Source organism: Aplosporella prunicola (assembly GCF_010093885.1).
Source record: "Aplosporella prunicola CBS 121167 unplaced genomic scaffold K452scaffold_25, whole genome shotgun sequence".
In the NCBI taxonomy this organism is placed as follows: Eukaryota; Fungi; Ascomycota; class Dothideomycetes; order Botryosphaeriales; family Aplosporellaceae; genus Aplosporella; species Aplosporella prunicola.
The window spans coordinates 232,147-252,297 of record NW_022983553.1 but is presented as its reverse complement, the minus strand read 5'-3'; the positions used below and the strand labels follow the sequence as shown (position 1 = coordinate 252,297).

General features: G+C 55.8%; 8 protein-coding genes across 8 annotated transcripts; 4 read left to right on the top strand and 4 right to left on the bottom strand.

The window, feature by feature from the left end:
* Positions 1 to 399: 399 nt before the first annotated feature.
* On the bottom strand, positions 400 to 3,957 carry K452DRAFT_291099 (uncharacterized protein). Its single transcript, XM_033541116.1, has 2 exons — positions 3,886 to 3,957; positions 400 to 3,767 (listed from the first exon to the last, which is right to left on the bottom strand). Exon 2 carries the CDS (start codon positions 3,704 to 3,706, stop codon positions 899 to 901), a length of 2,808 nt encoding a protein of 935 aa, XP_033393773.1. The 5' UTR covers positions 3,707 to 3,767; positions 3,886 to 3,957; the 3' UTR covers positions 400 to 898.
* Positions 3,958 to 5,342: 1,385 nt separating this feature from the next.
* K452DRAFT_301432 (uncharacterized protein) lies at positions 5,343 to 6,104 on the bottom strand (the record flags this gene model as incomplete). Its single annotated transcript, XM_033542441.1, has 3 exons — positions 5,343 to 5,498; positions 5,561 to 5,953; positions 6,009 to 6,104. 3 exons carry the CDS (start codon positions 6,102 to 6,104, stop codon positions 5,343 to 5,345), a joined length of 645 nt encoding a protein of 214 aa, XP_033393772.1.
* Positions 6,105 to 6,516: 412 nt separating this feature from the next.
* K452DRAFT_321422 (uncharacterized protein) lies at positions 6,517 to 8,316 on the top strand. Its single transcript, XM_033544393.1, has 4 exons — positions 6,517 to 6,665; positions 6,726 to 6,809; positions 6,866 to 7,485; positions 7,535 to 8,316. The coding sequence occupies exons 1-4, from the start codon at positions 6,545 to 6,547 to the stop codon at positions 7,892 to 7,894; spliced, it is 1,185 nt and encodes a 394-aa protein (XP_033393771.1). The 5' UTR covers positions 6,517 to 6,544; the 3' UTR covers positions 7,895 to 8,316.
* K452DRAFT_94527 (uncharacterized protein) lies at positions 8,047 to 8,830 on the bottom strand. The gene has a single exon (XM_033547342.1). The coding sequence runs from the start codon at positions 8,681 to 8,683 to the stop codon at positions 8,198 to 8,200; it is 486 nt and encodes a 161-aa protein (XP_033393770.1). The 5' UTR covers positions 8,684 to 8,830; the 3' UTR covers positions 8,047 to 8,197.
* Positions 8,831 to 8,956: 126 nt separating this feature from the next.
* On the top strand, positions 8,957 to 12,774 carry K452DRAFT_291095 (uncharacterized protein). Its single transcript, XM_033541115.1, has 4 exons — positions 8,957 to 9,607; positions 9,659 to 9,876; positions 9,928 to 10,495; positions 10,637 to 12,774. The coding sequence occupies exons 1-4, from the start codon at positions 9,256 to 9,258 to the stop codon at positions 12,661 to 12,663; spliced, it is 3,165 nt and encodes a 1,054-aa protein (XP_033393769.1). The 5' UTR covers positions 8,957 to 9,255; the 3' UTR covers positions 12,664 to 12,774.
* A 1,043-nt stretch (positions 12,775 to 13,817) lies between these two features.
* On the top strand, positions 13,818 to 15,381 carry K452DRAFT_311835 (uncharacterized protein; the record flags this gene model as incomplete). The annotated part of the gene is made up of 4 exons (XM_033543469.1): positions 13,818 to 14,087; positions 14,145 to 14,517; positions 14,571 to 14,700; positions 14,760 to 15,381. 4 exons carry the CDS (start codon positions 13,818 to 13,820, stop codon positions 15,379 to 15,381), a joined length of 1,395 nt encoding a protein of 464 aa, XP_033393768.1.
* Positions 15,382 to 15,785: 404 nt separating this feature from the next.
* Positions 15,786 to 16,589, bottom strand: K452DRAFT_94454 (uncharacterized protein). The gene has a single exon (XM_033547340.1). It carries the CDS (start codon positions 16,401 to 16,403, stop codon positions 15,936 to 15,938), a length of 468 nt encoding a protein of 155 aa, XP_033393767.1. The 5' UTR covers positions 16,404 to 16,589; the 3' UTR covers positions 15,786 to 15,935.
* Positions 16,590 to 17,176: 587 nt separating this feature from the next.
* Positions 17,177 to 19,135, top strand: K452DRAFT_301428 (uncharacterized protein; the record flags this gene model as incomplete). The annotated part of the gene is made up of 1 exon (XM_033542440.1): positions 17,177 to 19,135. The coding sequence occupies one exon, from the start codon at positions 17,177 to 17,179 to the stop codon at positions 19,133 to 19,135; it is 1,959 nt and encodes a 652-aa protein (XP_033393766.1).
* Between the last annotated feature and the right edge of the window lie 1,016 nt (positions 19,136 to 20,151).

Sequence of the window (20,151 nt, the reverse complement as noted above, 5' to 3'; positions counted from 1 at the left end):
TTTTGGCGGGATTATGAATGATACCAAGGGGGTTCTCGTTAATTTTCTTCTGCTTGGGATAATGAGTTTCCCTTTTTTCTTATTTTCTCTTTCGTGGGTTACGAAAGGGCGGCAGCGGCAGCAGTCGACCGCGAGCGGGCTCGCATCATTGGGTGGTGTGTGGTTCGCATTGGCGGCAACGGCAGAGGCAGCAGTCAGTGGTGGCGGCGGCAGCCAGCCAGCCAGCCCATGGGACATGACGGTTTTGATGACGACTGATTGATTGTATGATATCCATCCGGTAATGAGTTTACCGTCTTTTTTTTCTTCTTTTTGATGTAGTTGGGGCTTCGTGGTGGCACGGATGGATGGATGAGATGATTGGGCTACGTTTCGTACGACCTTTGTTGTGGGCTTTATTATCTTTCTTGTCTTTATGATACAAAGGAAAAAGGCACACGTACTGCGTAGATAGCACACATTTTCACTTCTCTAATTATCAAATTGCTTTTGTTTTCTGATTTATCACTATAATAGTAAGTTGAGTTCTGCCCGTTTATAAAGGGGACAGATAGAGGAGTAGATACCTGCAGGACGACAACTTTAGATGTTCGGTTGCTTAGATGGAATAGTTAATAAGAAGTATGAGCTTAACAGGCAATACTACTAACTTTAATGAGCAAAGTATTTCCATTCGTCCACAACGAAATACCTAAGCAGGGATATCGTGGTACACTACAAGTAAAACCCACCCATAGATTCATCAATATAAAAAATCAGAAAAGTAAAAGAGATCATCATCCAACAGAACATCAAAAACAAAAAAAGCTTCATACCTACGACTCCGTCCGTCCATAATCCCCACACACCCCAAGACTCCATCTACTCCAAAGAAATCACTACAATCATAACTTCTCTCTCACTTCAACAACTCGCCAAAAACGCCCGCCACGTAGCACGTCGCAGCAGCCCACACCATCGTCTGCACCACCGTCGCAACGCCATGGCCCCTATCTCTGCGCTCTCTCCTACTACCGCCAGAGTAGGCGTCCTCGGTCCTGCGCATGCGCTCACCGCCAGTCGTAGCCTCCTCGCTCGTCGCGGCAGGCTTCTCAAACACGGGTTCGAGGTTGACGTAGCCCGTTGGGGACATCGTGGGCGTGGGTGGCAGCGGGATCGTGGTCCCGTCGACGGGGTTGGGGCGAGGCGCCGTGGCAGTGGCAGCAGCAGAGCTGGTGGCGGGATCAGCCGTGCCCTTTAGGCGTAGGACGAGCAAGTTCGCTGTCGACGCCACGGGTTCGTAGCCTTCTTCTGAGAGAGCAGAGACCTGCGGAAGAAAGTGGGCAGGTTGGGAGAGCTTGGAGAGGGCGATGCTGAGTGGGATCGCATGCTCATTGGGACTGTTGACTGTGGAGGTTGCGTGAGAGGTCGTGATCGCTTTCTTGCTACGGTCGTAGGCAAGCAGTTTGTAGATGTGCGAAGTGTTTGTGGAAGGTGCCGAGGACTTCGTGTCTCCGGACTCGCTTTTGCTCGTCTTGGAGTTCTCTGTTAATGGTTGCTCAGAAGCTGTTTGCTCCGTCCCTGGAACGGTTGATGTAGCCGAAGGTGGCTGGTTCAGCTTTGCAAGCTCCTCTTCAAGCTTGTCTTTGGTAAAGCTGTATGCATTTGGATTTTTGCGGTCGTAGTCGGCTAAACAGTCATGAATGCTATCGTCAACTCGGCCTTCGTTTACTGGATCCGTAGTGATAGTCGAGGCTTTTTGTACTTTGCCGATGAGGTCATTTAGATATGCTTTTTTGTTTATACGTTCGTAGTCAGCCAAGCAGTTGTGAACGCTCTCATCAATACGCCCCTCGTTCGCGGGATCTGTAACGACAGTCGAGGCCTTTAATGGCTGATGGCTTTTGTTATCAGGTATTTTGCCGTAATACTTCTCGTAAATCTCACGCACTTGATCAACGAGAGAAATGGTGCGGAGGCGCTGTTGGCGTGCCTTTTCAAGTTCCTCTTCAACCTTTTGAGAAACCTTGCCTTTGTTGACATCCGAAGCCTGGATAGAGTCGCCGTCGAGGTTTTTACCCGACTCTAATTCTTCTTCCAGTGACGGTCGTTCGCCCTTCTTGCAAGCCTCAAGCTCGCGTTGATAAGATGTTTCCAATCCCATTGGCTTGAAGGAAAAGTCATGTTCATCGGTGATATTGCCAGTGTTGTGTTTCCCGAATACTTGTTCTTGGAGTTCGTCCTCTAATGACTTCCGTTCACCGTTTTTGCATGCAGTAACCTCATGCTCATATGATGTTTCCAGTCCCTTTGGTGTCAGGGGATAGCCGTATGGATCGGTGGCAGTTTTTGATGCAGATGAACCTTGAGTGGCATTGGCACCCCGAAGACGCCGTTCGAGAGCAGTCTCATACCGCTTGTCTTTCATGGAGCTATGTGCTCCAGCATCCCCAGCTTGTTTTTCCCTTACATATGAGGTCTCGAGACCCTGGGGCTTGAGGCTGTATCCCCAGGCATCGACCGAGTCTTTTTCCTGGTGGACTTTATCGAAATCTTCTTCCAGTTTGGACCGCTCCTCTTCCCTTTGTTCACCAGTCCCCTTGGATGGATTTCTTTTAATTCCCATGCGTGCCCTCACGTCGGTAGCAGTCATCAAGTCAATGTCGTCAGGAGGCAGGTTAGGCTTGCGTACTTTAGACTTCAAAGACCTGTCAGGCTCCATCTGATCTTGGCACTCATTGTTGGAAGATGCAGCATTTCTCTGGTGTGGTTGTTGCGTTGGGGTACATGGTTTACGGGCCGTACTCCTCGAGTGTTCTTCCTGGACAAGCCACTCTTCAGGAGAAGCAGGTGCCTGTTGCGGCTGGTTCCGCATATGAGTGTCGTAGTCGGCCAAGCTTCGCTGGAGCTGTTCTTGCTCATCTGCTGCAAGCTGGTCATGGGATGATGTAGAACGGGTTTCCATAAAGTGTTCCTTGGACAGCCTATCTTTTGACTTGTTGTTTGGTTCCCTCTGATTCCGATCAAAGATGCTTAACGCATCATCCAATTGTGAGTTGGGAGTGTTTTCGGTGTTGCTGGGGCTCGTTGCATGTGCGTCTCCTGGAACATGGGATGGCTTCACAGGGATGTCCACGGCATCATCATTGTTTTTCTTGGATGCCGGTTTCTTTGTAGATGCCAGAGGGAGAGCAATCATACGGCCAGAGATGGGGTCATACATGAGTTCGGATTGCGGCGGGTTCATAGGCGAGGATGCGCCTGTATCTTTCGGCGATGTAGCAGTCACTGGCGCCCTGCCGGAAGCAAACGGTGTGCTCGAAGACCGCCACTGGCTATCGGAAGATGACGCCTTGCCCAAGTTGATGGGTTTCCCGTCAAATGCATTATGATTGTCTCGGCGTGACATGGGTTTTTCACTAGGCAGTTCGTTGTTGGCGTCAACCGTCCGCGATCGCTTGGCGGTCGAGGGAGTGTCTTCAAAGACGCCACGGAGCATGTCGTTCGAGCGACCAAAAATGGTATTATACGGGTCTTCCTTGATTTGCTTTTGAAAACGATCCACTTGGGCTTGGAAGTTGCGCCATTCGTCGTCACTCCGCTCATGGAACCATCGTGGCCAACGACGCCTGCCCCAGTTGCTGTGGCTCCGACTCAGAACGGGAGAAAGCGACGAAGAGCGGAGCGGCCTCTTGGCGACGCCTTTCTGGAATGGAAGAGAACTCATATTGGCTTTCTACGAGGGTATGAAATGAATGGACATTCGATGTGGATTGCGAAGCAGAAGCCTGGACTCGACCAGCGAAATGTCAGTGTGCTTCTGTTGCTGGAGACAGAAGGTGCAGGGCGGGGTGATGCGGGCGGGTGCAGTCGGACGTGCGGAGGTGCAACGTGACGATGACGTACCTCTCTGGTCAGCAGCAGTGTCCTCAACAAAGGCGAAGAGGCAAGTGCCAGCATTGGTCGAGGAATGCTAGGAGAGCGAGGCGTGAGACACTCGAAGCTCACGAGGGGGGGGAGCTCATGGCCCTTTATCACGCCAATCAGTTGCGGGGTCGACAGGAAGCCAGAGCAGAAACGGGAAAGCCGAGTGTGGAGAAGGTACCCGTGCACGCCGTAGCAGTGTCAGAGGCGCGTCCGCGGCTCTTCTCCCCCCGACGCGCCGTCATGCTTCCTCCTCCCACTGCTGCTCCGCTTCAGGCTTCCCGTGCGACCCATGCCATCGTACGAGCCATCACGCCAGTCCGTCGCATCCCGCTGATCCGTAGCATCGCCCACCTAATGGCATGTTGGCCGGGCTCCCGCTACGCAACCGCAAACTGCTGGAAGAAAGCGCCAGGAATGAGTGGGCTTGGAGGATCCAGGAGGCTGACGGCAGCCAAGGCCAGACTGCACGCGGCATACAACATGAGGCTGTGACGTGAGCCGTAGTACTCTAATCAAGCCTTTTGCTTCCGCCCGCTATCTCTAGTTCCTGCCTTTTGGTAAACAACACGCGTCATTCGTCATCGGTAACATGACCGTGTTCGTAGACATGCCGTCGGAGCTTGACGGTGATCCTTAGTGAACAATTGCTCAGCGACCGAAAGTAACTAGATACGCATACCAAACGTTTGGGGGTGGGAATGACCGTATGTCTCCTCTCCTAAACATCGCCATGAGTAAATCGTCAATGTCCTTGGATTTCTATCAGGTGAAGGCGTGAACCAATATCTAGCGGAGGCAGATGAGTTAGATAGGTAAGACGGAGGTGAACAGTGCGTTGATAGCCTGGATGTTTATGTCTTATGGAAAGCCTCTTCCAGACCACGGCCACGAAAACGTTCCGCTTCGTTCAAATTTTCAGAATTGGAATCCTATTATTGGCGGTCCATAGGCGTATAATGGATGATCGGCCGAACGGACTACAAGTCGGTATTCAGGGGACATGAACGAAAATATGCCTGGGTTTGCGTATGATTTTCATTACAAAATACGGCGAAGATGGTTTGCGAGCCTTAAACCCTAAGCCCGTGGTTGTCGACCACCATTTTCATACCATAAGTTATCCCTGACAAAAGTGGGACCGTGAAACGCGCTTTAGCGCACAGAGAATGCTAGCACATGGCTTTTGAGCCTAGCATCCGACAGTCTACTGCCGTGGTCCAGTTGCAGAAGGCTTTTCAAACAGCCTGTATTATAAATTGTATTCATCCCAAGTAGACCCTCAGATGGAGACGCCAATGCCGATCGCGCCTATCAGAAGGCACGTTAGCATACGTTGTTGATCAATGATCGTCGGAAGATCGAGAACCATACCTTAAAAACATCCCAACTAGGCAATTCAGCCTGCTAAATCACCTAGGAATTTCGGTAGAGGCCCCTTAAACTCTGGCGGCGACCAGGCTCATGTAAACGCCCCAGCATAGACCGACGCAACTCAAGAATACAATACGCCTCTCGACGGGGATGAAGCTGAAACTGATGATGGACGCGATCGGCCAAATCTTGTAACCTGCAATGATGATGGGGATGGTTTCCTGGGCGGAAGATCAGCATCTTGTGTTCCAGAATACGTGTAGATTCGCTGCATAACACTCACCGTCCGGATGTTCTGTCCAATCTCCGCAGTGCCCTGCCCCTTCATGATTCCCATAATGACCAGGAAGGCAACAGTGTTCATGATGGCGCCCATGGTGATGCAGTCGACGAACCATTTCGTAATGGTGTTTCTCTTGCTGATCCTAGGCTTGGGCTGGCTGGCATAGACATAATCGTCGCGCTTTTCCAGGCCATCGCCGGCCTCGATATCCCGGCTCATTGAAGAGCGAGGGGAACGGATGGGGGCGCCGGGTGCGGCGCCGTAGATGGAGTCACGCGGATAGGCGGGGAAAGTGCGCTCGAGAAGGCCTTGCCAGAGGTAGTTTGGTGGCGCAGTAATCAACGTGAGGGTGACGAAGCGGAAGAATTCAGGCGAGTTAAACATGAAGGCGCGCTGGGGTGGAAATCGAGTCAGCGGACGGCGCGCAGAAGGTGAAAAGACGTCGTACCTCGCCGCGGTAGGCCTCGATGAACTGGGCGAGAATGTTGGAGGCAGAGGACAGCAGAGCTGCCTGCAGCGTCGCGGTGACCATGGGAGAAGGCATTTTGGGCGGCGTGGTGTACAGAAAGGGCAATTGCGTGGAAACGAGCGAAGTGGTTGTAGAGAGACACGAACGAGCGGAAGGTAGAGAGTATTTTGTTTAAGGGCAAAAGCGGGATTCGCGGGGGTGTACAGGAGATTTACACCCTAACTTCGCGTGTCGCATCTAGATGACTATATTTGGGCGGGGGCAGCGATCTGCGAAGTCTTGCTTTCCGGTTTCATGAAGACTGGAGACCCGGCGGAGCCGCGAGGTGCCCCAGCTGCCCAATGACGAGGAGGGTGACATTGACCGCGCACGGCTTCGGCATCGATGACACGTTTGACGCGCAAGCGAGACGGAGTTGCAACGGAGTTTCGTTATCGATAGCATTAAATGCCGACGGGAATGAAAGAAAGCGGGACGACGGACGACACCTCCCCGCAACTAAACCTGCTGCAACCATGGAGATCGACGACGAAGAAGCACCCCCTCTCCTCGTGACCGCGACGGCCGACGCTGCAGCGCCCGACACCTTGATTGATGACATTTCCCTGGTCAAGGTCCCCATCACTATCGTAACCGGTATTTACTACTTCTTTGTTAGACGCTGGTTCCCACTGCTTTCAACTAAACAACCCGCAGGCTATCTCGGTGCAGGCAAGACCACCTTGCTCAACTACATCCTCAACGAGCGCCATGGAAAGAAGATTGCTGTCATCCTCAATGGCTTGTACTCCCCCTGTCCCACTCTAGCTTCGCAGACCCGCTAACAAAGGAACTAGAGTTCGGTGACTCCGCCGATATCGAAAAGTCTCTCACGGTCAGCAAAGACGGCGGCCAGGTTGAAGAATGGCTTGATCTCGCCAACGGCTGTCTTTGCTGCACCGTCAAAGACACGGGTGTCACTGCCATCGAGTCTCTAATGGAGCGTCGTGGTGCTTTTGATTACGTGCTTCTCGAGACGACTGGATTGGCTGACCCGGGAAACATTGCACCGCTCTTCTGGCTCGATGAGGGACTTGGAAGTAGCATCTACCTCGACGGAATCGTCACGCTCGTGGACGCTAAGAACATTCTGAAGAGCCTAGATGAGCCACCGCCGGAAAGCCAGCATGATGCTTCTGAAGAAGGCCATCATGGTGGCCCGGAACTCACCACTGCCCACCTGCAGATCTCGCATGCCGATGTCGTAGTGATAAATAAAAGTGATCTGGTCTCTGCAAAAGAGCTAGAAGATGTCAAGCAGCGGATCAGGGCGATCAACGCGTTGGCACGGATACATGTCACGAGCCACGGCCAGGTGCCGCAGCTGGAGGGTGTGTTGTTGGATCTGCATGCGTACGATGCGGTGACCAAGGACGAGTTGGAATTCGCGAGTAAAGGGCATAGCCATCTAGATCCTGTAAGATCCGCATTAGCTTGTTGACGATTGACTGAACTGACTCCGGTAGACGATCTCGACTATCACTATTCCACTTCCTCCGCTTCCGGAACAAGGCCTCACAGCCCTTGATACATGGCTTCAGTCAGTCTTGTGGGAGGAAAGGTTGCCCGAAGACATAACCTCTTCTACCCCAACGAAATTCGAGGTCCATAGAACGAAAGGCCGGATACCGCTGACCGACGGAACACTGAAAATGATTCAGGGTGTCAGAGAGGTTTTTGAAATACTCGACTCAAAGGACAGCACGGCCAACTCAGACGCCGAGAGACAGGCAGCCCTGGCGCAAGGTGGAAAGGTCGTATTGATCGGAAGAGGACTAGTGGAAGAGAAGTTCGCAGGGAGTTTGAGGAATGCTGTTGGGGCCTAACTGCATCCGTAAGACAGGGCACGTAAATGAGCGATTATGAATGGTAGACACGATGACGGCAGAATCATGACATTCCGTCCATTGTCCAATATTGTGCTTTTTACCGAGTAGCTGGGTTGGCATCATGATGATATCGGCACTACTCAAGTACACACAGGTGTGCAGTCTTTAAAAAGTCGTAAGGCTATAGCTAGTGGGTCAACGAGTGTATCCACGGTACTTGGCTGGAACGGCGACATGGGATCCAAGCTGGTAACCCACTTGTCCCACAGGCAGATCGATCCGACGGGACGGACATCCATGTTAGGCTTGCATGGAGACTATAAATAGAGCAGTAAGCCTGCAGATTCGCTTAAGGTACGGAGACGTCGTTTGTCGAGATGTTTTCCCTCCAGGTGGTAAGACGGCCAGGCGCACGCACATAGTATGTGACAGTTTGTGAGATGTGTTGTCGAAGCTTGCTTTCTGCGCCCTGTTGACAGCGCGCACGGATGCTCCCGGTTGCACAATGAGATCTGACGTGCAGCTGGAGGAGGAGTGGATTGGATCATTGGACAGAGGCGGGCGCTTAGTCAAGGAGGAGTGATGAGGTGTCAAGGGAGAATTCCCCATTGCGCGCGAGGTACAGCAGCTCCGTCCTGTGCCTCGGCGCACGTGGTCGAAGCGTTCTGCAGTGATGCGGCGTCGATGCAGGCGGGCGTCAGGTTCCAGCGCGTCTGCCTGGGCTTCGAAGCAGCAGATGGAAGCAGCAGAATCCAACCGTCGAGGAACGAGCAAACAATGAATCATGCCACCTCCCCCACCCCACGAACACGTCCGACCCCGAACCCCGTGGGTGGGGGGGAGACGTGGGTTGTGGGCTGAAGGATGGCACGACGGCGGGGGGAGCTAGTCGCACGGCGGCGGCAGGGCGGTTGCAAGGACATGGTGGCTTCCGGCTCAATGCCATTCCATCAATGAAGGCCTGGGCAATGTGTGTCAGCGGCGGATGGGGCGGGAATGCTTCTTGCTGCTGATGGGCAACGCGTGACCGTGAGCGGGTTCATCATCACCCCTCCCCTCGCCCGCATCTCCCCACGCCCTCTGTCTCCGCGGTGCCTTGGGCGCAGATCGCTTTTCGACCCGCCGTGCGACTGTGACACGCGACTCCTCGGTCCGTTTTCTCGTCAACCTCACATTGGCCCAGCCAGCTTGCTCGACCTTCTCACTCCCCCAAGCGCCGTCACTTTTGATTGCATTTCTTGTCGCACTCGTGACTGATCGGGTGCCGGCCTTTCCCCACGATCCTTCGGTTGAGGCTGAGCTCTCTCCACGCACCGACTGCCTGACGAACATATGCATCGCGCACCCGCGCCGCGGCAATGACGGCCCAGCTTCTTCCTGCGCAAGCTGGGACCTCACTGGATTTTAGAAAGCCGCTCGACGCCCAGGTCCCGCTGGCTGCGAAGCCAAGCGCGCCGACAATAGACCAGCGCCAGGAACAACGGGAGATGACGAGCCCTACGGCCGACGAGGGCCGAGGCCGCCGACGCTTGAGGGACGACGAAGATGCCGAAGAACAGGACATGGATGCAGAGGTCGAGGGCGTGCCTGGGAGCTCCAGGAAGAGGAGAAGGAGCCGCAAAGGGCTGGATAAGAAATTCGAGTGCCCCCACGAAGGCTGCGGCAAGAGCTATTCTAGGGCAGAACACCTATACAGGCATCAGTTGAACCGTATTACGCTCCCGTCCGCTTGGTAGGTTGTCTAGAGCTGACGTCGGCTAGATAATCCGAAGCAGATCTACCACTGCGATTTCCCCGATTGCCACCGCTCCTTCGTCAGACAGGATTTGTGCGCACGACACAAAGAGAGACATTCAGCACGAGGCTCGCAACTGTTGCGAAAAGATACCTTCATGCATAACCTCAACCCCATTGTATCGAGCGCAATGGCGAATCAAAACAAGGATCCCAAGGTTAGCAAGGCACAAGCTTCCCCTCCGGTACGGTTCTGCACTCTAGGTCCGAATGGTGATGCTGACTGGAGAGTGCAGGGTCAATCGGTGTCTGATAGCGCGCTGCTGGCACAGTCTTCCGCTCCGTCCATCGCAAGTGCTGGATCTCAATTGTCGCCACTCCAAGACCCGATCGGGTCGGCAACCACCTCGAGTAGAGGGCTGCCAAACATCCAACCGAGCAATCGGTCAGGTAATGGCGATGGCTGGTCGCGCTCCAACAGCGTTGCTAGTGGAATGCCAGATGCGCAGGCTAGAAGCACTCCTGCTTATGGCCCTCCGCAGCGCTCAGCAAGCATCAGTGCTATAGGTCATAGCAGATCATCATATTCCCCGCATTCGTCACATGCTCATCCTGAAGGCTTCGTTCCATCTGCGCTGCGGTCGCAGAGCTCAAGTGGGGCAGCCGGTATACAGAACACGAGCACCAACTCACCTTTTGTCCCAGCAACAACGTCAGCCCAAGGTTACAGTACTTCCACAGCCATGAGCAACCAGTATGCAACTCATTCTCCAGCTGCGTATCAAAGCCAAAGCCAGAAAAATGTATCTCAACAATTTACGCCTCTGTCTCAATCAGGTTTTACTTCGATAAATCAAGCCCAGGGTACGTCTCAAAGCCACCCCGTGTCAAGTTCGACGGCCATGCATGGCCTCGAGTCGGCGGGCACGGCCGACCCTGCTCTGAACACTGCCTCTCAAAGACAAGTTATGGAAAACGACCTGACACCGAGTTTCTCCGTTCCAGTCTTTGGCGGAGAAGGTTATAGTCGCTCTCCGTTCGCGATGGCAGACGATTTCACGGCATGGCTTTTCAACGATGCGAACTTTGGGCCCGGCCAATCACCAATGGGTTACCCGGTCGGTGCTATGAATAACATGCCAGCTTCGCAAACATTCGGCCTACAAGCACCGTTGTTTGGTTATGATCCCACAGTGAACGGTTATCTCAACCATTCAGCGCCACCACACCAACCCATGGCAGTGAACAGTATCCTTGACACCAGTCTCCCAGAGACCGCGCTATCAGAAGAGAAACGCCAGTTGATCTTGGATCTTATCATTGGACGATTCAATGAAACGAACAATGCACCAGTCAAAAAGCAAAAAGAAGAGTTTCTGGATGGTAACAGAGATGAAGATACTCACGTACTCAGTTTGAACATGATGCAGACATATATCGGCTCATACTGGGTACACTTCCACACGCAACTCCCTCTCCTGCACAGACCGACCTTTAATGCCGCAAGCTGTCCGGAACTTCTTCTGCTATCAATGATGGCGCTCGGCGCATCTTGTCTGGAAAAAAGCTATGGACACGAGATGACAACAACGTGCTCCGAACTCGCAAACTTTTTGGCGTGGCACTTGCGCTGGGAGATATTCATGGATGCTGACTTTCGGCCCCCAGCCAAATTGTGGGTCTTCCAGGCGCTTATTTTGCTGGAGTGTTTTGAGAAGCTGTACTCTACTCGGCCATTGCACGAACGCGCGCATATCCACCATGCCACCACGCTCACTTTAATGCGGCGAGGTAGCTCGCTGATCGGGAGATCAGCCCTGGACTCGCCCCCAAGTGCGAAGGACGGAAAGTCCGCTAACGGATCGACACCAGCAAACTCCCAAGAGGAATGGTGGAGACAGTGGATAACCAACGAAGCTACCCGCCGCGCCGCATTTGCAGCCTTCGTAATCGACTCAATTCATGCGACCATGTTCGGCCATTCAGCAGTCATGGTTGCGCACGAGATGAGATTACCTTTGCCCTGCGACGAGGCGCTCTGGTCTGCCACAAGCGCCCAAGAGGTGGGCCGCGTAGAAGCAAGCCTGCACTCAAACGGTGTCAAAGCCACGACGTTTCTCGATGGTTTAAAGAAGACACTTTCGGGGCAGCCTGTCCGCACGAACTCTTTTGGACGGACCATCCTCATGGCGGGCCTTCTTAGCGTCAGCTGGCACATGAACCAACGCGATCTGCAAGTCTCCTCCCTCGGCGCATCTGGCGCGCTCGGAGGCCGCGACAAGTGGCGCGGTTCCCTAACACGGGCTTTCGATTTCTGGAAGCAGGACTTCGATTCGTCTCTTGCCAAAAACGGCGAGCTGTCTGCGCCCACAGCATACCACTACGGCAACGGCGTGGTGGATGAGAATGTGATTGAAAGCAGGACTGTGCTGCACCACCTCGCGCACATGGCCATGCACGTTGATATCGTCGACTGCCAGATCTTCGCCGGTGCCCCGCGGCTGCTGGGACGCAGCATAACGCCACAGGATTACGCGGCGGCACAACGGCGCATGAAGGAAGTGTGGGCACCGACGGCGCGCGCGCGAGACGCGACGTTCTATGCGCTGCGGTTCCTGAGCCAAGTGCTGATGCCGGGAGACAACGGGACATCGAGCCAGATTCCAGCAGGCGCCAGCACGGGCTTCGACTATAGCGCGCGGGAGGATTACCTGCTAAATCGGCCATGGGTGTTGTATTTCGCGACGCTGATCGTGTGGTCGTACGGGTACGCGCTTGACGGGCCGATTCGGCCACTGTATCAACTGGAGAACAGAGAAGACATGGTGAAGGACATGCAAGGCTATCTGAAGCGGGTGGGTGGCGCTCGAGCGCCGGATGCGCTAGCCAAGATCCCGAGCCGCAATGCGTGCTTAGGCATGTTGATACTGCTGCGCGACATGTTCAAAAAGACGCGGTGGGAGCTGCTGCACGAGGCGAGTAACCTGCTGGGAAAGTGTATCGAGATGTTGGCGCCTGGAGCAGGCTTCTGAGACGTTTGCTGATATTCTTTTTCTCTTTTTCGCTATCATCATTATCATTTTTTCCTCATTTGCTAGCCATGGTAATTATCTCTTCTTCCCTTGAGCGGTCCCTGGATGGGCTAGGTATTTGATGGTCTTTTTGTCAAGGCGAGGCATCCGAGGCGTACATTGTCGGTGGAGTAAATGGATGTTGTGCAGGGAGTCGGGCATTCGGTCGTTTTCGTTATACCCGGATAGGCAAGAGGTGGATGATGGTGGGGATGCAGCAACAGTCAACAGTCAACAGTCAAGACGTTCTGAGCTGGTTTTCGAGGGTAATAAGCATATCTCACAGAGATTGTGATTGGCTGGGCGCCGAGAATCCTTAAATCAGCCAACACACGACGACGCGTTGCGGGTGGCGGGGCATCAAAGTGACCCTCGCGGCCCTCGCACGCCTTCGTGTCCAAACGGCAAACGGCATGCGGTGAGTCGCCCCAAGCGCGACGCACCGGTCACGGCGGCGGGCCGAGAACGGGTGACGGCCCACAACGCCAGCGGTTGCGGGGACGGACCTAGACTCGTGTGAAGAAGGCGGAAGACGATGAAACTTGAAACGGGGCGAAAATAGCAGCCCTGGCTGTGGGGTAGAAGGGTCTAAAAAAGATAGTGCCGTGAGTGCTAATGGCGGCAGGACGGAGCAGTGCCCGGAGTTTGATCCTGTGGCCGGCTGAAACGCAGAGCGCGAGTCAAGCGCGGTTATCGTGACTTGACCCTGACGAGTGAGCTCCCCCCAGACTGCCTGAAAGTGCCAGCTGGCGGCCCTGGCTCTCTGCGCCTCTCTTTCGCTGTAACCGCTTTGCTTCCAGGCTTGCTTGCGCTGCCACGAAGCCCTTTTTAATCCTGCTGCATCGCCCTTGATTGCTTTGCTGCCTCAGACCATTCCTGCTCCTCTCTACCTATCTCGACCACTACTTTACCTACAGTACCTACTGCAGCGTCCTGCACAACGCTGCTCTCTAATACGCTAAGCCGACACCCCTGTTAGCTTTTACCGCCTTCTCAGGAGGTGGCATCGTTCCAATAGCCCGGCGCTGCGCTGCGACCCCCTCCTTCAGCTCTGCTCATCTCTCGCCCTCTGTCCCGCAATCAAACATCTGCGCCCCCTGGGTGACCGACAAAACATGGCTCCAAAAGAGAGAGACGCCTCCGAGTCTACTGCCGTTGAAGGCAACAAGGGCGGCACCAGACGCCCGCACCCCAAGAAGGACCACGTCCTGCCCCGCTTCAACCACAATGGCCACAAGGTCACCACGGGCATCCACCCCGACGGTGAAAGTGGACGGGCCGGCTTCCACCCATGGCACTTCTTCCGCATCTGCTACAACAGCTCGAGCAAAGCTTCCAAGGTCGTGACGTTTCTGTGGCCATTTGTGCCAGCTGCCATCGCTCTGGTAAGACTTGCTCCCAACCGTCGCGGACCCTCGTGTTGCTGACTTGCTCCTCCGCAGCACTTTGCTAGGCCGGAGCAGCATCTATGGATCTTCATCTTGAACTACATCGCCATGGTCCCCGCGGCCAACCTCATCGGTTTCGCCGGCCAGGAACTTGCCCGCAAGTTTAACAAGGTCGCCGCTGTTGTGCTTGAGACGACGCTGGGTTCGATTGTCGAAATCATACTGTTCATGGTTTTGATCTCGCGTAAAGAGACGGCGTCTTTTGATCCTGTACAAGTCATTCAGGCTGCCATTTTGGGTTCCATCTTGGCAAACCTGTTGCTGTGTCTGGGTCTGTGCTTCTTCGCTGGCGGTATGCGCCGCGAGGAACAAGAATTCCATGACGTCGTCAGTGAGGTCGGAAGCGGTCTCATGCTGGTCGCTGGAAGTAAGTGGACATGTCTCAGAGGTGAGGAAAACGCATACTAATCCCTTCAATAGTGGCTCTTGTCATGCCCTCTGCATTTTCCTCTACCCTCGCTATCGGAGAACACGCCGGCAAGAACTTTGACCACCAGATTCTCGAAATCAGTCGTGCGACCGCCATCGTCTTGATCATCTCCTACTTTGTGTAAGTCCTGCATGGCTCATGCTTATTATGAATGGAAGGATACTAATTTTTGGAAATAGCTATCTCTGGTTCCAAACCCGGTCCCACCACGGTCTCTACGACGAGGTTTTCGAGAAAGACGAGCTCAAGGATACCGATCGCCACAAGGACCTGGTCAAGGACAAGCTCACCTTCACCGAGTGCCTGCTCGCCCTCGTCATTGCTCTAACCTGCGTTGCCATGAGCGCCGTTTTCCTGGTCGAAGAGATCCACTACATCGTCGAAGTTCGTGGCGTCAGCGATGCCTTTGTTGGTCTGATTCTCGTTCCCGTCGTCGAAAAGGCCGCCGAGCACCTCACGGCCGTCGACGAGGCGTGGGACAACCAGATGAACCTTGCGCTGTCGCACGTCCTGGGCGCGTGTATCCAGACGGCGCTGTTGAACACGCCGCTCGTCGTCTTCGTCGGCTGGGGCCTTGGCAAGAATATGAGTCTCGAGTTCGAGGTGTTTGACTCGGTCGTGTTGATCCTGGCCATTTTGGTGGTGGGCTCGTTCTTGAGAGACGGCAAGAGCAACTACCTCGAAGGCTTCCTCTGCGTTATTGTCTACGTTATTGTCGCGGTTTGCGCCTTCTACTACCCGAATCCGGTCCACGCCGAAGGCTCCACGGAAAATACGGGCGAAACGAGCACCCAACACTAATGAGTCAGCACCGGGGCAGAAAAACGGAGTTAGGTGTTTGGGCTTCGCGGCGGACGAGAAGGGAGTTGGGTATGGGAGGTGTCTCAGTTGCCTGGGTGCCCGTCCGCATGGGCGCGGCACGGGGCGCCAGCCGAAGCAATATTGGAGCGGTCCGCCAAGTAATAACCAACACAGGGAAGAAGACGAAGTCGTCGGTTGAACCGACGGCACCGCCTCAGGTCTGGCCTTGCTGCCTGGCAGCTTCCCCCCACCATCTCTTTGACGGCTTGTCCCGGGCCTGTATTTCTATTATGATCTGTTAGTATGATTTAGCGCGCGGATGATGGGCATTTTTTGAGCGAAGCGGGAGCAAAAAGAAGGACGGTATGGAGTGAGCAAGCGAACGAGCGAGCATCTGGGTTTTTTCCTCTTGGTTTTTTCTTTTTTTTTAGAGCGCGGGAGGCGTTTCTTCTTCCAAAGGCATCTCCCGCCGCCGCCGCAAAGGCACAGATAATATGACGTACGGCCTCGATAATGACGAATCTTCTTTTTTTTTGGGGCGCCTGCCTACCTAACTATACACGCGCACGCGCACCGAGACGCCTCCGCCGCCCGCCGCCCGCCGCCTCGCGCAGTGCGCATGCGTGCAAGGGGTTTGGCGGCGAGGCTACTGTAGGCAAGTAGCTATGCGTCGGGCGCTTGCACGCACGACTCGGTGCCAGGGACGAGCCAGTCGGCGGGGGGCGCACCAACACAACAGGCGGGCTGGTTGGGGAGAGGTCGGAGCGCGGATGGGCGGACGTGGCTGCTGACGGGGAGGGAGGCAGGGAGAGAGAGGGTTCAGCTGAGCAGGGGGGTGTGTGGTTATTGGAAGGATGGGAGATGGGGAGATGGGAGGGGAGAGGTGTGGCGGTGATGGGATGGATTGGAATGGAATGGTGGTGGTGATGGATGGCTGTGGTTGTCATTGGCAGTGGCTGTGGCTGTGGTGGCTGGAGCAGTTGCCGGTCGGCGCGGAAGTGCGGGGGAAAGCCTAAGCACATCGTCGACTTCTTCACTGAGTATCAGGGTATGCAGCTGCTGGGGGCCGGAAAGTGGCTGTGCCCGGACGAGGCAGACTTGCTACAGTAGCAGACGCGCTGCCATCTGACATCAGCGCGACCGTAGGTATGCGCCTCCACCTCACCTCGCACTTGAGACCTGTTCACCGGTCCGCGTCACGCTTCACGCGTGCTCAGGTACGGTGCGACGTCCGTGAGAGGTTGGCTGGCCCGACGCGTCGAGAGGGCAGGTAGGTCGACGGCGAGGCGCAGCAAGCTGCTTAGCAAAAGGACCGCGCTTCCCCGCCCACTGACGAGTGAGCGAGCTGTCAAATCATTGCCCTTTGGCGTTTTTTCGTCGCCTTGGGCCTTGGGCTATGCTCGCCCGCCGTGCGAGGTTCTGCCCTGTAATGGCCGCGCCGACGACTGTGGCCGCGCAGGCTGCCATGTTGGCCTGGTCGACCTCTTAAGACCCCCGGCCTGCTCGCCCTCCTCCACATTCTCCTTCATTCGCTGCCATCGCCGACGCCTCTTTCTTGGACCTGCATTTCCACCTCGTCCATTGTTCGTCGTCACGCTTGCTCTCATCATCCATCAGGTGTGCCATTTTCGGTGGTCACCTGCGACCTCGACATCTGTTTGGTCCACGCGCTATCCCTTTGCGACCACCCGACACCGTTTACAGTCATCGCCGTCTGTTTTTCTTATTCTCCCCGAAGCTAGAGCGCGGGAGCATCCTCTAGCCCCCAGAAGCTTCCTCCAACCAAAAAGCAACCATGTGCGTCGTTGAGAAGCGCATCTACCTCTTCTCCGGCGGCGAGAGGGAAGTGTACGAGCACGTCAAGAACTACTGCGATCGAGCAATGGGCAACCAGCCGTGTTCGTCGGTGAGGTTTGACGAGCGCGTCCTCCAGGGCGCCGGCCACTCCGCCAGATCCCCCCGTGTCCGCCTCGTCCCCGACACTGGCGCCTCCGTCTCGCCCCTCTCGGAGAGCTTCCCGTCCACTCCTACAAATGAGCCCAGCCTCATCGAAAGGCGGCCTTCCAAGTCCTCACGAAACTACGGTCCCCGTACCATCAACCCTACCGACATCAACTTCAGACTCGGCGGCGGATCCAACAGAAAAGGCAAGGAAGCCCACCGTGGCCACCGCCGTCACGCTAGCTCCGGCGCCTCGACTCTCTCAGAACAGTCCTTGGACACCACGCACATAGTAAACGACCATTCGCCTCTCTCCTCCACCTTCGCCGAGGCGGGCCATAGCTACAGACCACCCGACTCACACGCACACGCCTCATCCCGCACAGCAACCATGGCCCCACCCAGGCACCCGGCAACTGCTCCAGCCAGCGCACCTCCTTCTGGCCCACCGCGTCCCCCTGTCGCCGTAGCCACCGGCTTCCCGGACGATGACCCCAACCGTAAGCGCAAAGCCAAGGACCTTCGCCCAATCATCACTGGCCCAACCCAAGGTGTTCACCACCAGGGCCCTACCCCCTCGACACCGAACTACGCGGCAGAGGTGCGCACGCCGCGCGACGTGCCGCACCCTGCCCCGGCGAGAGCCCAGCCCGTCGAGGACGCCATGTCGGCGCTCGACCTCAATGATGACGAGCCTGCTGATGCCATTTATGCGCGCAAGGAGGCCGCGCGCTATGAGGAGCGCGAGCGTCTGCGCAAGCAGCAGAGGGAGGACCAATGGCATGCCGACTATGAGAGAATGCGGGCGAATGCGCGCGAAGAGGCGAGACGTAATGGCAAGGAGACGCGGAGGCGGGAGGAAGAGGCGCGTCTTCAAGCGGAAGAGGCGGCACGCCATCGGGAGGACGAGGGACGTCGTCAGCAGGAAGAGAGGCGTCTTCAAGCGGAGGAAGTGGCACGTCGTCGCCAGCAAGAGGAGACGCGTCAACGAGAGGAAGAGGCAGCCCGTCGACGGGATGCAGAGGCACGTCGCCAGGAGGAAGAAGCAGCACGTCGCCAGGCTGCTGCCGCGGCTCAACGCAGAGCGGACGACGACTGGGAAACCAAGTTTGAGGCAGGCCGGCGCGCCGCGCAGGATGCGGCAAGGCTGCGAACGGAGCCTACACCAGCTCCTGCTCCTGCTCCTCGCGAAGAGCCTACCCATACCCCTCGACCCCACCAGAAATCGTCTGCTGCTACATCACGCCCAAGAGACAAGCCCAGCACGGCGCCGTTCCGCCAGCAGCACCCCGAGCCCATCCGCGAGTACGCAGAGCCCGTGCGGCACCGCCGCCGCGAGGAGCCCTCGTCGTCCTTCAGCCCGACGTCGCCGCTCCACAGCCGCACCAACGCCCGTCCAACCCCGAGTCTGCACAACGCTCCGGCGCGCGACACGACGGCCCGCAGCGCCGCCACGGCCGAGGTGGCGGAGCGCGAGGCCCTCAACCGCCGCGAGCTCGAGCAGCTGGCGCGCGAGCGGCGGAGCGCTGATGCGCGGGACGTTGCGGCGGCTGTGGGGGGGCGCGAGAGCCTTGAATACGAGCGCGGCGGTGGCGCGACCCACGCCCTCGGTAGCGGCGGTGGTGACAGGAGGGGTAGCGTGGCGCGCCGTGCTGGCGATAGGCCCGTCGTGCACCAGGCTCCTCTTGTTGGTGGCGTTGGCGCGGCGAGCGCGCGGGGCAGAGACGTGGTTGAGAGGGAGAGGCAGCGGGTGCGGGATGAGCGCGAGCGCGAGAGGGAGAGGGGGGCCTGGTATTCGTCGTGGGGGCGGTGAGACGCCTGGGCTTACCCGGCGCGATGGTGCGTCGTGTCGTGTGGGTGGTGGCGGCGTGGGTTGCTGCTGTCTCGTTTCTCCCTTTCTTGGCTTTGCTTGATTTTGTTTGGCCCCCCTCCCTTTTATTTTTTCTTTACCTCTTTTACTTTTCTCTTATTTCACTTCTCTTTTTCTTTCCTTATATCCCTTTCCATGTTTTTTCCTGGCTTTCTTGACTTTTTGCGGCTTCCCGGCTTTTTCTCACTCTTACCTCATACCCCATTTCCGGTTGCTGGCTGTCTCTGCTACCGTCTCTTTTCGTTTGGCGTAGCTGCTCTTTTCTTTGCTTTTTTTCTTTTCTTTAACGCAGTGGCTCTGCGTAGGTTAATTACTTGAGTTGGTTGCCTACTCGTACGTGCCAGGCTGGATGGGATGGGATGACGCACACCCACCCACCCACTCACTCACCCATTGATCCATCCATCCACATAAGCCGGTCGCGTCGTCAGGTGCTTGGTCAGGTGGGAGTGCGCGTACGGTAGCTTGGCGTTTGATTGGTTGGTTGGTTCATATATAGCTGGTCGATTATACCCCCCCTTTTTTATTCTTTCTTTCTTTCTTCCTTTCGTCCTTTCTCGCCATGGAGTTGCATGCTACATCTCTCTTAGCCTGTCTGCGCGCGTAGTCAGGATAGTTAGTCCAAACAGAAAATCGTGGCGTTGGTGTTTCTATGACCCCGTGTTCGTGTGCGTTGTTGCATGGTGCCTGCCTGCCTAGTCTTGCTGTTGGGTAGGTACGTAGGCGTCGGCTCTACAGCACCAAGCCGGCGCTGTCGAGAATCACCCACCACGAAGCAGGAAACCAGCGTGGAGGGTTTCCAAAACACCGCTGCCAGCGTATGCAGATTTGTGCCTTGTACTGCGTTCAGCAGAGTCGATCCGGCAACCGTTTGTTTCGGCTGGGGTTGCGACCGTGGATGGCTTGGCTAAGGTACCTTGTACATATATATTCACTGAAATCGAGGTTGTAGACTCCAT

What these genes read in the sequence shown, in the direction of transcription:
- K452DRAFT_291099 (XM_033541116.1), bottom strand. Translation starts at nt 3,706, where the DNA reads ATGAGTTCTCTTCCATTCCAGAAAGGCGTCGCCAAGAGGCCGCTCCGC.
- K452DRAFT_321422 (XM_033544393.1), top strand. Translation starts at nt 6,545, where the DNA reads ATGGAGATCGACGACGAAGAAGCACCCCCTCTCCTCGTGACCGCGACG. An exon ending in CCCCATCACTATCGTAACCG is followed by an intron (nt 6,666 to 6,725) that starts GTATTTACTACT and finishes AACAACCCGCAG; the next exon opens with GCTATCTCGGTGCAGGCAAG. An exon ending in GGCATAGCCATCTAGATCCT is followed by an intron (nt 7,486 to 7,534) that starts GTAAGATCCGCA and finishes TGACTCCGGTAG; the next exon opens with ACGATCTCGACTATCACTAT.
- K452DRAFT_94527 (XM_033547342.1), bottom strand. Translation starts at nt 8,683, where the DNA reads ATGATTCATTGTTTGCTCGTTCCTCGACGGTTGGATTCTGCTGCTTCC.
- K452DRAFT_291095 (XM_033541115.1), top strand. Translation starts at nt 9,256, where the DNA reads ATGACGGCCCAGCTTCTTCCTGCGCAAGCTGGGACCTCACTGGATTTT. An exon ending in ATACAGGCATCAGTTGAACC is followed by an intron (nt 9,608 to 9,658) that starts GTATTACGCTCC and finishes GACGTCGGCTAG; the next exon opens with ATAATCCGAAGCAGATCTAC. An exon ending in TTCGATAAATCAAGCCCAGG is followed by an intron (nt 10,496 to 10,636) that starts GTACGTCTCAAA and finishes TCTCCGTTCCAG; the next exon opens with TCTTTGGCGGAGAAGGTTAT.
- K452DRAFT_94454 (XM_033547340.1), bottom strand. Translation starts at nt 16,403, where the DNA reads ATGTGCTTAGGCTTTCCCCCGCACTTCCGCGCCGACCGGCAACTGCTC.